Source organism: Typopeltis vanoorti, chromosome 16 (genome assembly GCF_054136105.1).
Source record: "Typopeltis vanoorti isolate ZY-2024b chromosome 16, IOZ_Tvanoo_1.0, whole genome shotgun sequence".
NCBI classification, from domain to species: Eukaryota; Metazoa; Arthropoda; class Arachnida; order Uropygi; family Thelyphonidae; genus Typopeltis; species Typopeltis vanoorti.
Window position 1 is genome coordinate 30,380,857 of NC_143564.1, and position 17,153 is coordinate 30,398,009.

Genomic DNA, 17,153 nt, shown 5'->3' on the forward strand with positions numbered 1-17,153 from the left:
TAATCTCTTAGTTCAAGTTTTATTTAGTATTGAGCATAATTGAGTGTATGAATTTTGTATTGTGTTTTAGATATTCCAATAAACATATCATATTTACCTGAACCTTGGTCATGCCTGATTACGATTCCAAATTACCACTTATAAAAATAGAACCTATTTGGCGGGAAAGATTTAGAGAGTGAATATAATAATAGATTTAGGTCACGACTGCAATAATCTGAATCTATACAGCAGTTTAAATAAGATATTGTGTTAGAAAGCTAAAAATCTAGTATTGTCTCCCTGAGTAAGGATCTTTTCTACTATAGGATACTGGCTGGTGCAGCAAAATATAAATTCACCAGTATCCGAAGAGGAAACAATCCTAGATATAAGAATAAGATTAAAGTAAGAGAAGAAAGAATAAACAACGAAAGGTAAATATATAACAATAGAGCAGCCAGTAGGTTTTGATTGAATAAGGTTTTAGGTAAGAAAGGATAGACTTAAGTAAATAAATAAATTAAGAATAAATCTTATAGAAACAACATTTTAACAGTTACAAACTGGTATCCGAGAGATACCAAAAGGAAACCTGGAAGACCAGCCTTAAGGTGGGAAGACCCAATGATTAAGAAAGTTGGAAGAAAATGGAGAAGAAAGGCCCAAGACAGGAATAGCTGGACTCTTTACGACCTGCAGTCATGGAAGAAATCCGGACTGAAACCACAGGTCCATCAAGGTAATCAAGGTAATTATTATTATTATAGAGACACTTCCATAGAGTCAGAAGACTAATCATGTGAGACTCCAATCTATCATAACCTCTCCTTGAACCCATTTATAGACAAAGCACTCACAACTGACTTTGGCAACCCATTGCACTCATTCACAACTCTCCAAGCAAAAATTCTAGTCCTCCCACCCCTACTAACCATACCTTTATTCAACTTCCACAAGTGACCTCTTGTTCTGGTCCCTCTAGCCAAGCACTGAAACATTTCCCCTGCATCTATCCTATTAAAACCCTTTAAGCAACTTAAATGTTTCTATCATGTCTCCTCTTTTTCTCCTATCAACCAACTACTGCAATCCGCACACCCTCAATCTATCCTCATAAAGAACAATCCACAGACCACTCACTATCTTGGTCACTCACCTCTGAATCCTCTCCACCACTTTCTCATCCCCAAGAAATCCAGGGGACCAGACTTGAGCACAGTAATCCAGATGTAGACATATCAAGGCCTTATAAAGAGAAATAACAATTTCCTTATCTCTATTTGTTAATGTGTTCTTCAATAGCCAAGTAATCTCATGGACTACCTACACAACCTTAGCAATATGTCCTCTAAACTTTAACTCTGTCTAATAATAAGAATGAAGCATTTCTGATACTCTTGGCAAAGCTCTAAAAACTTGTGGGGAACAGGTCACATGATGCCCCTTCTGAATTGAAGAGAGAAGGCAGAGCACCCACCTTGCACTGACTTTCGTCATATGAAGTTTCTCGTGAATGATGTGAAAGATGGTTGTTATGGAAAGCATCAACCTTGCCTGAGATTTCTTTGAGCTTCAGCTATTTGTCATTGAACAGTTCCTCCTCAACAAGAGAGACATTTTCCTCCGTCATCACTTCCACAAGCTGACCATCACAAGGATCATCTTCAATGCTCTCTTCCTAGGCAAAACTGTTAAGCCCATTCCTTCATGGTGGAATATGAAGGAGGAGCTTCCCCAAAAAAAACCATCCAATCACTGTTTGAGAGCACTTGGAAAAAGCACTTCTTTAGTGAAAAACTTAATCACAGTGCAGTGATTAGTGTGCCACATGTTAGTCAAACAAGTGCTTCTAACCTGAATGATGCAGGTAGAGAGTTGAAACTGGTACATTAATCTCCCCATAGATGGTGCTATTCATCACACACACACAGCATTTTAAAATCGGCACAAATTTTGTATAGGCTAGAAACTTTTGGAGCCTACCTCATAACTTGGCTTCTTTGGAACCTGCTTATGAGGTGGTTAATCCTATCTGCATTGTGTGCTATGTCTGTAAATTGCATGTGTTCACCTGGCCAGTTTGTCTGTTTTGTGGGATGAAAAAACCCATCGTCTACCTATGAGACTAGCTAACTTGTCTTCACTTGAAAAGCTCTGATAAAGGCTCTTCATGTCCTAGATGGGATTAAAATTTCAGTTCGAATCCTGTATAAGATGGGAATGATGATTCTCTTCTCGAAAAACATGCATCTTTCCAACTGAAGGGATCTTCGATACCAGCTACAAAGACAACTTATGTTCCCTCCCCCTCCCCATACACAAATGCAACTCACATGCTTTCTTGATCAAAGGAGTGAATGTCACTCCTTTGATCAAGACTCCTTTTTTCATTAGACACTCCTTTTTTCATTAGACAGTGATAGTAGTACATACATACATACATGTATGTATATATGTATGTATTAGAGTCAAACTGTGAAATGATTGAAATGTAACAATGTTGCTAACTTCTCCCAAATAAAAGATATTTTCTTTATCAAACCATAAGCGATGGTATGAGTGAGAATATGTAATTCGTAAATTACAATAGTTTACTATACTACTACAATTTATTCAGTTAATATTGCTGGAATAACAACCCCATATCTAAATAATATTGACAACAATATCAATCTTTCTATCCAGAAACTAATATAATCCTTCTGTGTTCTTTGACATTGTTTCCTCTTTTGATATTTTCCCAACAACTTCAACTCTTTTTTTTTTAATTCAGTATGTTTTATAACCTGTCATTTGTTATTATCTATTATTTGATTTGTCATCTTCCTTCTTTCTGCATCTAATATGCACCCTTAATCTGCTAATATTTTTATTTCAAAATGTATAATTTTTTAAATTTATTATTTTATTTTTGTTTTTTTTTTATTACTGAAATAATAATTTTATTTCAATGTACCAATCTAAATGATATGTCTTCTTTCTTCCAGCCTACAGCAGTGAAACAGCCTCTTCATTTCACATTACAATTAGGGAATGTGTGTTCTTTTATCTATTATTATCATCTATTTTGCATTTATATTCAGCACAAAATTGTTTGTAGTAGATGCCCAGTATGCTCAACTGTTAGTCATGTTATGCATACGTGCTTTTCAAAAACTCATGCCAGAGGATGAGTTGGATTGGCGTGGCAGGGGAGAATAAGAGGCACATCTGGCTTTTATATGTTTTGGCAGGCTTTGCCAGGTCTACACAGATGTAATCTTAACATTTGTAAGAGTTAGTAGCTAAGTGATTAAGCAGTTATAGAACCTTTTATCTTTTATATGATTGCTTCATCACTTAACTACTGACTTTTTCTTTAATTTTTTGTGTTCCTGCATGAAGTTTTGGGTTTGCCAGAGCATTATGTTTAAACCCACTAATCAAGGGCAATTTTATTTATTTATTTATTGTATTATTATTTTTTTATGTGAAGCATTAAATAATGTGATAACTGAAAGTGTGTAATTTCAACAACACCATCAATGTATTTTTATTTTTTATACAATTATGATCAGAGGCAAAAGTAGGTGGATTATCAAAAGATCATCTAATGATGATCTTGTGATCTGAGGGCCCATTTAACTTAGACATAAGAAACTTACAACATTCATATAATGCAGGAAATAAATGTAATATGTAGAGTAATTAGGTAAAAATGATTAAACCCACCTTATATTACAATATTTCTTTATTTCTCTTTCTTTTTTTTTTTTTTGAAAAATCTATCACTAGGTTGTTTTGTTGTTTCATAAATACTCTATCCTCCTTCAGATTTCCATTTTTTCAAATTTCAATTCAGATTTGTAAAATATATTTTGGTCTCTGAAATTACTGCTTTGCTGCTTTATTTCCATTTCCTTCACTGCTTTATTTCCTGCAACAATCTGCTTCTGTTTCTTCTGATCAAATCAAAGCTGGCCCTAAAGAAATATCAATAATTAAAAACATACATAAAATGTGTGTATTATACACACGTTATGTGATAAGGCAGAGTTTCTCAAAATATAGACATGAGACAGTTTATAAAGCAATAATTTTTGAAAGCTAATGAAGTGTCATTCAACAATTTATACTAAATAGCACATATACTGATTGTTGTTGCATGTGTTTCTGGCTCTGCTACCATGTAACTGACATGAATAAGATTAACTGGGATTTGCAATGGATGATTTCTATGACAGTATTTCTGATTTTTCCAATTGTACCTTATGCACTGTTTCTATATCATTGAAGGGTTATATCATCAGTATTATTTCCAGGTCTCCATGAATTTACCAGACTCACTGTGGAGGCCAAAGTCGTCACAGCCCACAATGTATCTCAACCTCACCCTGAATATAGTTGTCATTGGAACATGCACCACCCACTCCAGTAAACAATAATCATTTGTCACTTTCTATGCAAAATATTTACATTTCAGTTCTACTCACATAACTCCTACAGTTTCGAGGAATGAGCTTTCATTCTCTCATTGGTTATACGTAGTGCAATATTTTCTCTTTATTTGATAGGCTCCTCTAGTCTCACTTGGTGAAGAAAAGTGTCTCACTGGATCTCTTCCTACCTGCTAAGCTCTTTAGAGCACATTCCCTCAATTTGGCCAAAAGGACAAACTTAAGACTGTTTTATGTCTGTCGAATGTTGAATTTTTATGTAATCAGTGTAATCAGTGTCTTATAAAGTGGCACTATCTCTTTTCTATTCCTGCATGTCAGTGTCTTTTGTATAATGGCAGCAATTTTCTGAGTAACATTTACAGTTTTTGTAACCTGTCCTTTTCAATTTCAGATCTCTATCCACATGCCCATGATCCCTCACCTCCTGAAGCAAAGTTCTACTGACACTACACATCTCCCACCTTAAGTTTTTTGTGCTTGGTTAAAAGGTAAATTATACCTTCACCCAAGCACAAGTAAAGGAAAGTTTGTGCAGGAAGTATCTTCAAGATCAGGAAATATATATATATCCTTACAGTGGCACACTTGGGATTTAATCTTGAGGGAAGCCGAGTTAAACGGATAAAAATATTTTTAATGCAAATTCAATAAAATTCATTAGCTGATTATAAAAATTTATTTAAAGAATAAAATCCAGTTTTCTTTTCTTTTTACAAAGCTCTTGAATTACTTCAGTTGTGATTACATTAATCTCTCTGTGTCTATATAGCAAAGCCAGTCCGTTCAATCATGATTGTGTCATGGTATAGATCTTAAATAAGTTTTTAAAAGACATAAGGTAGAAAATGACCTTTCATTGATGCATGTTGTTGCTAGAAGCATTGTAAATATTTTTAATGAGTTATAGATGCTAGGATATATCATTTTGTCACACTTCAGAACTGCATCAATGGCATTTTTGCATGGAGCTATGGCAAATGGTTTTTCAAATTTTTTATACCACAACTTGAGCTCAGGCAAACGAAGTAGCACTCAGTCTGCCCGAGCACTACTTCGTTTGCCTTGTGTTCACAGCAGCCATGATTCCCAAGAGCTATAGGGTATTTCCCACATTATGTGACCATAGATTCATAAGTAGCATAGAAATAGAAGTCATGACACAACATAAATAAAAAAATGAATTTTAATTAGGAAAAGATTTTTGGAAAATTTTCTAGTGTTTTTTTTTTTTCTTTAGGGGTGCTAGGGCTCCCCCCCCCCCGGGTGCATCACTGTATCCTTATGTAACATCAAAGCTCAACCATTCTTTTCCTCAAACCTTGAACTATACTGTCAATGTACAGGGTGTTCGGGATAAATTTGACATATTTATAATTAATTATATTTTTCCGTAAGTTACATGTATTAACACACACTTCTCTTCATTTAAAAGTTTGGACCCTTCTTCATTCATATACAAGATGTCAGAAAGGATGGATAGCTGGAACCCACCTGAATCATGGAAGAGAATAACTTGTATCATGATGATTCGTGCCCGCCATCAAAATAAGGATATTACGACTGCTGCCCAATGCTCCCTGAATACAGTAAAAACAATCAGGCATGAACTAGAGACTTGCAATGGTGACTACGAGGATGTAGCAAGAAGAAAGATCCCTAGCAGACGATCTGATTGCGTTCGTACAGCAGAATTCCTCGCAAATCTGCAGGAACAGGTGTTGAAGAACCCTGGCATTGGAATTCGGGCTTTGTTCGTGGAGTTGCTAACTTAGTCAAGCCCTGGATAACAAGGGTAGCCAATGGTAGGCCGTATGTATAGCAGCAGGATTCGGCCCCTTGCCACACCTCTGGGAAAAGTCAAAAATGGTTGTCTGAAAATTTCTACGACTTCACCAGTCCAAATGTTTGGCCTCCAAACTCCCCAGACCTTAACCCCATGGATTATTTTGTATGGGGCGCAGTTGAAAAAGACACCAATCGCACTTCCAGTAATACAAAAGCCCAGTTAATGGATAAAATTAAAACAGTTTTTGCGGCCCTTCCCAGGGAGACTGTAGCATCAGCTTGTTCGAGGTTCCGAAGCAGAATTGAAGCTGTGATCGATGCTAATGGTGGTTATTTTGAGTAAATCTTGTTGATAGTATTGTAATTAACTCTGCCTGTAATGTTTTTTTGTCAATTCATTAAATTTAATAGATACAAAGAAGATTTTCTTTTTCCTTATGAAACTGTCAAATTTATCCCGAACACCCTGTATAATTAAATAGCATCATCCCCAAAACAGAACCCTATTCTGGAGGAATGTTCAATATACAATACAACTTGTTTCATTTTTTTTAAGACAAAGGTGCATGACTTTTATAAGTAAATGCCAACATTGTACTTAGAAATCTCATTTATCTCTCCAGAGTATCAACCTATTCAAATCCTCTTGTAATTACAAGATCAACTCAAGAGCTCTGCCATTTTTTTTTTTTTACCATCACTATTATTCCAGTACTCTTTCCAATTTAATATAATCAGCAAACATCTCCTCTCAAGCCTTCAAAAACTATATTGTTAATATACTGTATATAAATTAAACAACACTAGCTCCAAGAACAGACTTGCAATACACCACTTGTAACCATCCTATTTTGAGATAATGCAAATTTTAATATATAAATTTTTAATAAAGCAGATATTTGCACTGAAATCCTCCTAACAGGATAATTATATCTTTTTGTGGAATTTTTTCGAGGATTAAATTCCAAATTTTCATAGAATTTGTGTGTTGAGAATTCTATGAAATATAATATATTTCTGCACAGCTTAAGTGCTGTGCAGAATTCATGTTGGAGGTTTAATGGAATATTATGAGCACTGAGAAAGGATTAAAACTAATTTTAATGCTTCCAATATTTCATCCCAGTCACAGAGACATCTTCAGGGATTACAAATATTTTTTTGTAACAACACACACAAATACAACACAATGATAAGTAAAACAAGTGAGTGAAACTAAAGTCCTATTTAGATGTGCCCTCTGTGGGCGTTTGCAGGTGGCCTAGGATGTAAAGAGAGATCTCTGATAATTAATGTTTCCTAAATTCTGGGAAGTTTTATACAACCATATTTGTTTAAATTAGGTTGATTCCTGAGTGCAGATGCAGATTCAAAAAAACAGCCTTTCTTTTTTGAATTTACTATGGTGGAGCATGGTGGTTTTTTCCCAGGGGATCCTGTGGGTTGTATCCAAAACATGGTTTACAAGGCCAGATTGACCATAATCGTGATTGCAGATGTATGACTTGTGTTCTTCTAACCAGATGGTTGCTGATCTGCCTGTCTGTTCAAAGTAAGCCAGCTTACAGGAACAAGGTACTTTATATACTCCAGGCACTGAGAGAGGAGGGAGCTGATCTTTGGTGGAATGGATAAGGGTAATAAGTTTACGGTGGGGCTTAAACACTGTAAGTTGGCTATACTTTTTTAACGACCTGGCTATTTTTTCTGATGTGTCATGGATGTAAGGTATGGTGATAGCATTTCTGAAGTCCTTCTGAAGAGATGGTCGGGGAATGGGGAAGGAATTGATTATTTTTTTAATTCTGTAGCCATTGGAAAGGAAGGTGTTGTATGTGTGTTTGAGTTCGGTTGAAAAGGTGGTTTCACTGGAACAAAGATTGTGACAGACTGAAACAAAGCCCTCCATACATCTAAACGTACTAGTCTGGCACTATTACGAGAGCAGATTGCCGCAACTCGCATCAGCCTCACTACAACAAAAGCCACCATTGGCTAGTTACAATCAGAACTCTCCACTATACTCAATCCTGAACTTTGGTCCATTCTTTGACATCTCAGAAGCTTCCATGCAGAAAGAATTCCAAAAAATAAAAAACAAGCACATCAAAAAGTTTAATAACCTTTGTAAATTGAAACCGCTATCTCAAGTTCAACCGCTCCATAGAGTAATCAACCTATCATCAAAAAGACTCAGTGAAGATGCCGTTAGTGTCCTCATCTGCAATTTTTGTTGTCGCACCTAAAGCAATTCCGGTACTAGATATTATGTACAACATTGAACGCGGAATCTGTCACTTAGCTCCAGAAACAGCCAATAACATCAGACTTGACGTAGCTAATATCTTCTCCCAGTCATCACCTCCAGAAAGTAATTTATCTTCCAGACAACTCTCTGCCCTGAGAAAATTATGGAAAGAAAAAAGTATCATCATCACCAGAACTGATAAGGGTAATGCCAGTCGTCCTTAATGCCTCAAAATATAATCGGAAAATGGATGTTATTCTCCGGGATAGCCCTACCTACATACCACTCGAACATGATCCCACAAAAACTTAAGTTAAAAAAATAAAAAAGTTGCTTAAAAAAGTGTCCTCCTGACATTACAAAAAAAACTCAAACCTTTCATTTCTTGTCCCTCTCGGATATATGGTTTACCTAAAATCCACAAACCTAATTCTCCCCTAAGACCTATAGCAGATGCCACTAATGCACCTTGCTACAAATTGTCATAGCAGCTAGCTAACTCTCTGACCCCCCCCCCCCTCACTGGTCTTACCATATCTTATGTAAAAAAGCTCTGCCCACTTTAAAAACTTAATTGAAAATCTTACTTTAAATAATACAGACATATTGGCCAACTTTGACATCATCTCATTGTTTACCAATATTCCTCTAAATGACACTAACATTATTAATTTTCCTTCTGATATCTTAAAGCTCCTTTTAAGATATCAGAAGGAAAATTTTCCTTTGCCATCAATTCTGGTTATTTTTCTTGGAAGAACAAAGTCTACAAACAGATAGAGGAAACTGCCATGGGTTCCCCCCCCCTCACCAATTTTTACATGGAAAATTCTGAAAAACAAGCCATACACTCTTCCCCCTCTAAAACCTTCTATCTGGCTAAGATATGTAGATGATGTGTTGTTCTCTATTTGGCCTCATGGCCCAGACACGTTAGACTCCTTCCTCAGTCACCTCAATAGCCTACATCCAAGAATCCAGTTTATGATGGAAAAGGAAAATAACAATAGTTTATGCTTCCTAGACACCTTAGTAACATGCCTTCCTAATGGTAACCTGTCTTTCTTTATATATAGAAAACCAACTCATACAGGCAGATACATTCACAAACTTTCCCACCACCAACCCTCTCAACAATATGGCATTATTAAAACTCTAACTAATAGAGCCCACAATCTTTGTTCCAGTGAAACCACCATTTCAACTGAACTCAAACACATAGACAACACCTTCCCTTCCAATGGCTACAGTGATTACAGAATTAAAAAAATAATCAATTCCTTCCCCATTCCCCGACCATCTCTTCAGAAGGACTTCAGAAATGCCATCACCATACCTTACATCCAAGGCACATCAGAAAAAATAGCCAGGTCGTTAAAAAAATACAACTAGCATACAGCGTTTAAGCCCCGCTGTAAACTTACTACCTTATCCATTCCACCAAAGATCAGCTCCCTCCTCTCTCAGTGTGTGGAGTATATAGAGTACCTTGTTCCTGTAAGCTAGCTTACTTCAGACAGACAGGCAGATCAGCAACCATCCAGTTAGAAGAACACAAGCCATACATCTGCAATCACGATTATGGTCAATCTGGCCTTGCAAACCATGTTTTGGATACAACCTACAGGACCTCCTGGAAAAAACCACCATGCTCCACCATAACAAATTCAAAAAAGAAAGGCTATTTTTTGAATCTGCATCTGCACTAGGAATCAACCTAATTTAAACAAATACAGTTGCATAAAACTTCCCAAAATTTGGAAAATATTAATTATCAGAGATCTCTCTTTACATCCTAGGCCACCTGCAAATGCCCATAGAGGGGGCACCTAGATAGAACTTTAGTTTCACTCACTTGTTTTACTTACCATTGTATTGTATTGTATTTGTGTGTGTTGTTACACAAAGTTATTTGTAATCCCTGAAGATGTCTCTGTGACTGGGATGAAATATTGGAAGCATTAAAATTAGTTTTAATCCTTTCTCAGTGCTCATAATATTCCATTAAACCTCCAACATGAATTTTACAGAATTCATCTTTTATTTCCTCTTTTGCAGATTCTGTGAGTGCATATACATTAATAAAAGTTATCTTGAACCATCTTGATTATTCTTTCATTAAAAGCTTCTAATTCAGTCACAGATGTCTCTCTCTCTCTCTCTCTCTCTATATATATATATATATATATATTTTTTTTTTTTTTTTTTTGAATGAAACCTGTTCCAAACTTATATTTATCTTCCACCACAGAGCAGTAAAAGGTTGTCTTTCTTCAGACCACCTTGTTTTATAGATTTATGTAGGAGGGATGGCCTACATTTGAATATCTTTGGTATCAGGAGTCTGAAGAAATTATTTATTGGCATGAGAGCGTCAGAGGAACTATATCATGATGAGAGGAATAGCAAGAATCTATGCATAAAGGAGACTAAGATATATTTGTGTTACTGTTACAAATATGTTTAATAGTGGAAGTGATTATGACGACTGTGTGTTCATCCAGTTCAGACTTATTATGTGCAAGGATGTCTGTATAAGTGAAGCAATCGATATGAAGAGAGTTTTGAAATTTATCCAACTGGTTCATGCAGATACACTGGTGAGTGTACAAAAAAACATGAAGATAACTTATTATGTCTGCACACAAATGCCAGAGTATAAAGAAGACAAGGTTAAGTTTGTTACCCTATGGTCTCAGACTGCTGGCATATTAGTGAGACCTTGCTCCCAGAAGCAGATATATTAACTGGTATCGAATGTAAAGGGTACAATATTTTTAAGAAGGAAGGATGGACAAGACAAAAGAGAAAAGGTGTGATGCTAATGATATCAGATAATTTGAATCCAGTTAGGGGTAGAAAGCTATGGCTGCAATATTTTCCATGCAGCAAACAATTGTTACAGATCCAAGATCAGTTGCTGATGACAATGAAATAATGCATCACCAATTACTTGTTTACTAAGATTAGTAAACAAGTAATCATCATGAACTTTAATTATCCAAAGAGTGGTGAGATATCACCATTAACCATACATGCTGGGTAGTGGTAATATCTCAAGAGCTGAATTTGAGACAAAACAATTAAACTAAATTTCCTTCAATTAATGTATACACATAGAATCCTACATACATTGTAAAACCCATTGTTCTTTGAGTTTGGAGTTAAACTATGAACAGTGTTCAATATCTTGTGGATGTGTTTCTATAGATTTTGAATAGAGCAATGAAAATTCTGATGAACAGTGACCATGAAAATATTCATTTTATACATGCACTAAAATGTCAGAGAAATGTCTCTGACATTTCTCTGACATTTTATATCACCTGACATTTTATATCTAATATTTTATATTAGATATCACCATTAACCATACATGCTGGGTAGTGGTAATATCTCAAGAGCTGAATTTGAGACAAAACAATTAAACTAAATTTCCTTCAATTAATGTATACACATAGAATCCTACATACATTGTAAAACCCATTGTTCTTTGAGTTTGGAGTTAAACTATGAACAGTGTTCAATATCTTGTGGATGTGTTTCTATAGATTTTGAATAGAGCAATGAAAATTCTGATGAACAGTGACCATGAAAATATTCATTTTATACATGCACTAAAATGTCAGAGAAATGTCTCTGACATTTGATTTCCTTAGTACTGAATGAGAATATTTGCTCTCTTAAGGTTTCTGCCTGGTCTCTGAAGAGAACCAACCAGTTCGAAACAGCTATCAGACCAGTGAAACCTTAAAAAAATGTACTAATAAAAGTGCGAATATATAGATGTTTGGGTAGTAATCATGTCTTTTAAGTAGTGCAAACTAAACTAAATCCGATTACAGAGGATTGTATTCTTGTAAGCTCTCAGGTCAATTTTATGAAACTTTCATAGTTTCCACAAACATTCGGCTTTGAAATAATGTTGGATCTAATATCCACTTTACCTACGTAACTTTGCATCACCGAAATGAACCATATAGCTCTTTCTTTAGTAATTCATTTTATACATTTTCACATAAATATTCATAGATATTCAAGCAGTAGAAACTTGAATGTCTGTGCAAAAGAGTGAATTGATAAGAGACAGATTCAGCCTACTTGCACTTCTCTGAACAACCAGGTATTTTTAAGATGTTCTTTGGGGTGCTATCCCAAGTGTCAGTAGTATTCAACAGCACAATGGATTTGTATTGAAATACAGTTGACCCTTGAACAACACAGGGGGTTAGGGGTGTTGATCCCATCCCCTGCATTTTTTTGGAAATCCACATATGACTTTTGATTCCCCAAAGACTTAACTACTAATAGCCTACTGTTGACTGAAAGTCTTACCGATAACATAAACAGTCGATTAACACATATTTTATATGTATATATACTATATTCTTAAATACAGTAAGCTAGAGAAAAGAAAATGTTATTAAAGAAAATCATAAGGAAGTGAAAATACATTTACAGTACTGTACTGTATTTATTGATACTGTAAATTTATGTCATCTGTTTACAAGATGAATCATCTGTCTGTCAGTATGTACATCAATATTGTCTTATATGATACAAAACACTGTAGATATTATGCATATTACTAACACCAGATATCAAAAATGAAAAGATAATGTGAAAAAGAAATTATTCATATTTATTTACAGATTGATTAATGATTCATGCAATGATAATGAAGCAGCAGCAATATGATTGTTTTATGGTAGCCTAATGTAATCAATGATTGCTTCCCTGTAGCCTAGCCCATACACTAATGAATGAATTGCTATAAAAATTTTATTTTCTGCTAATTAATTTAACTAATTAATAACAGTTAATTTTATGCAGTTATGATTTAACACTACATCTTTATGTTTGTTTGCATTTCTGTCAACTGCAAATGGCCACGTATGGTCTGTAAGTTTTGATAAATTTTAGCTTTTTATAATAGATTTGTGTATACTTTATGGTAGTAAATGACAAAAGAGACAAGTATCTACATATATTTTATGTTATATTACATTCATAATGTACTTAACTTTTTCTTAATATTTTCGATATTTCTAAACTACAGTTTGTCTGTGAGTTTTTTTCAAATTGTTGCAAATCTCCAAAAAATTTTCAAATATATTTATTCATAAAAAACTGTATATAAGGGGACCTGTGCATTTCAAGTATGTGTGCTTCAAGGATCAACTGTAATAGCAATTCAGAGACAAAGTAAGAAGAGAACCTAATTTCATGGATGCTAAGAAGTCCCTGGAATGACTAACTAAAAGTTAGTCATTCCAAGAAGGAAAATCTTGTTTTGTCCAGAGATTTGGATGCTGGCAAAAGTAAGGCTGGAAGGAAAGTCCCTTTTTTATTTGTAAGAAAGCAGAATTGAGTGTCACTAATATTGAAATTAACAAGGTTATTTTTAAGTAAGATTTATTCCCAGAAGGAATAAATGGTTCCTCACTGCTCCTTATCCTTCTGGGAATAAGGAGCAGTGAGGTGAATGAAGAGGGTCTATTCTGAATACTGAGTATGCTAAACGTCAGTAAGGCAGGACAACCTAATGGTGTTTCACTGCATGTGTTAAGGGAATGTGCTATGGAACTGAGTGTGCCATTAACTTGTCTGTTTAATGAAAGTCTTGCAATGGGACAGGTTCCTGGAAAGCGGAAAGAGAGTAAGATAGTGCCATTACATAAGGGTGGTGGTAAAATGGAGTCTGTTTGTGTTTTTTCTGTAGTTAAAATTTTGAAGAAATTGGTAAAAACTCATGTACAGAATTGGGCAGATAAAAGAAATGTTATTTATGCAAGGCAGCTTGAATTTGTTAAGGGACACTTCTTTTTTACTAATCTGGTTATATTTTACCATGAGTAATGAGCAGAGGATGATAATAAGGTGTACACTGTCAATGTCATTTTTTTTTTTTTATATATATATTTTTCAAAGGCATTTGACAGGGTACCACATGAAAAGTTTGCTTTTAAGCTGAAACATATGAGTTTGGATATTATATTTGGATAATTGGTAGTGTCACAAATACAAATTCGTGACACTACCAATCTAGTATTTTTTGTCTGTAAATTGCATGTGTTCTGAATGGCCGATTTGTCTGTATGAGGGATGAAAAACCCAAGTTTCCGGGAGAAAAAAACCTGATACCTCTGTATGAGATTGGCTAACTCACCTTCAATTGAAAAAGTCCATATAAAGATTCCTCCCATCATGACGAGAATCGAGCTAAGGCCTTTTCTAATCGAAGGGCACAACGTACCGTCGTTTTTCCAATTGTGCTACGAAGGCACTTATCAGGTTAGTAGGCTGGATTTTTCTCCTAAACTATCCTAACATCCACATTTCTTATTTGATCTTTCCTTGTTTTTGTCAACATTGTCCATTAAAACTTTAATTTCCATTACTTGTATACTATTCATGTCCTTTTTTGTTAGTTTCCATTTCTCTGCTGCATAAGTCAAAATAGGCAAAAAGTAACTTTTGTTACCAGCTTGCACTTAAGTGGGATCTCACTTTTAAGACTGCTTATACTGTTAAAAAAGTGTGACCTAGTGAAATCCCCATTATCACCTGGTCTAAATTACTATCACTAGAAAGTATACATCCCAGACATTTGAATTTTTCACTAATCTTCAAATCTTGCCCAATAAGTCTAGCACAATTAATGTTTACATTTCCACTATGATTTAAAACCATGTTCTCATACTTCCTGTTATTAATATGTAATCCATAGTTCTGTGTCACACTATTCTATTTGCCTGGTTTCTTCTGAATGTGTCCAAATCACTACATCTAAAAAAACAGCTGTTTCTCCTTTCTAGTCATTAGCCATATCAAGGACACTATTCATCACCACAATGAAAAACAGTGGACTACTGTGAGTAGATAATGTGCTCCTGGTTTCTAAGGTGATGCAGATATAGTGGAAAGGGTGCAAAGGAGAGTGTTAAAAATAATATCAGTACTGCGGAATGTAGATTATGAGAACAGATTGAAAATTTGTAAACTAAGGATAGTAACAGGAAAAAGATGGCCGATATGATAGAAACCTACAAACTTCTACAAGGGTCTCACAGGATCCCAGTAGATGGAATTTTTCATCTTATAGAAAGTCGGAATAGGATGAGACGACATCATGGAAGTTAAAAATGAATGAAGTTAAGAAAGAGATGAGAACTAGATTTTTTTGCTTATAGAGCAGTTGGAATAGCTTGCCATTGGAGGTGGTGAGTGCAGTAGCATGAATGGATTCAAGAAAAGGTATGACAGATGATGTTGATCTCCTTCAACGAGACCCTATTGAAGGAAATCACTGGTAATATCAGTAGAAACATGAGCTATCCTGTGAACCTTGAAGTAGAATGAAAAAGTGCATATTCTTATTCATTTCAGAGAAAATAATAATATTGATAAATACATAATTATAGATAGTGCTATTTTAAGACATCAGTTACTGCATCCACCTTAGGAAATGCAGCTACTCTTAATTTCAGTGTCAGAGTATGAGATCTACAGGTCAAGTCTAGAGTTGCACTGTTCACTCGACTAAATAATGATGCAAAAAGACCTTCCGTCAGTTATTAAACGAATAGTTCTGTTGTTGGCATTTGTTTATTCTTACTGGAAATAGGATTATGATTTTTTTTTAAATGAAGAATCACTAGGAGAGATTATGCTCTAATGTCTTTTTAGTACTCAGTGAGGAACCACAGAAGTGTAATCATCTTGGCCATCTGGGTAAATAGATATAACTATAGAAGTATTATTAGGAAAAAAGATGAAACTTTTAAAAACAAGATCTAAATCTTAGAGACTGAGTGGCCAAATCTGAAGAAAATGTTGAATGATTCAACCAGTGAAGCATCATATGGTGTAATCATTGCAAAGATAGATGTATAATAACCTCTTTAATTTCTGTGGCAGTGGTAGACACAGGTAATTAAAAAAAATTAATCATGCAAAATAAAATCATACAGAAAATTTCTGTCCCTGAAATAAGCATGCATTCCCAAGAGAAAAATATAGCAATGCCAAGTTATGTGTAAAAGTAGTAGGGAACAAAACAAAACTCATGGGAATAATAAAATGGATATAAAAACTGTATTCAAGGATTGTTTGGATCAATTAATTTGAAAAATTATTAAATGAAATAAGTAACTGAAATAGAAAATATTGAAGAGGAATGCTATCAAGATTACATTTCAATACTGAAGGCAGAAAAGCCATCAGAAATCTGAAATGTGGCAAAGTTGAAGTGGATATTTGACTTGAAATGCTTAAATACGGAAGTATAAGTTTTGCAAAGAGTGGCCACAGAGTCAAATCATAGATTATTGTGATAGAGCTCCCTCACAATACCAATTTATAAAAAGGGGGAATACTTCATTTGAGAATTGCAGAAGAATTTCTCTAGTGAATGTTTCAGGAATGATTTATCGAAATAAGCTAAGAAAAACCACTGAAGACAAAATTAGTGAAGAACAAGCTGAGTTTATATCAAAAAGGGATTGCCAAAACCAAGTTTTACTTATGACAAACAATTGAAAAATGTCAAAATAACAATTATCATTATTTTTTATTCTTATTATTCTGACATCTCCAGAGTCCTAATACTCATCATTGAGACCCATGATAACCATATTTAAACAATGCCAATCATGCAGCTCCTTAAACATGTTCACTGATAACACAATTGCTATACA

At 34.7% G+C, this 17,153-nt stretch overlaps 1 protein-coding gene across 5 annotated transcripts in view; it reads right to left on the reverse strand.

The window, feature by feature from the left end:
• The window catches only part of LOC150097918 (SREBP regulating gene protein), a 146,454-nt gene that overhangs the window by 26,195 nt on the left and 103,106 nt on the right, over positions 1-17,153 (reverse strand). For all 5 annotated transcript variants that reach the window (XM_090406547.1, XM_090406548.1, XM_090406545.1 and 2 more), the window contains one exon: positions 3,694-3,944. In XM_090406547.1, the coding sequence (XP_090262673.1) occupies positions 3,928-3,944 (17 nt within the window). In that variant the 3' untranslated portion in view covers positions 3,694-3,927. The remainder of the gene's footprint in view (positions 1-3,693; positions 3,945-17,153) is intronic.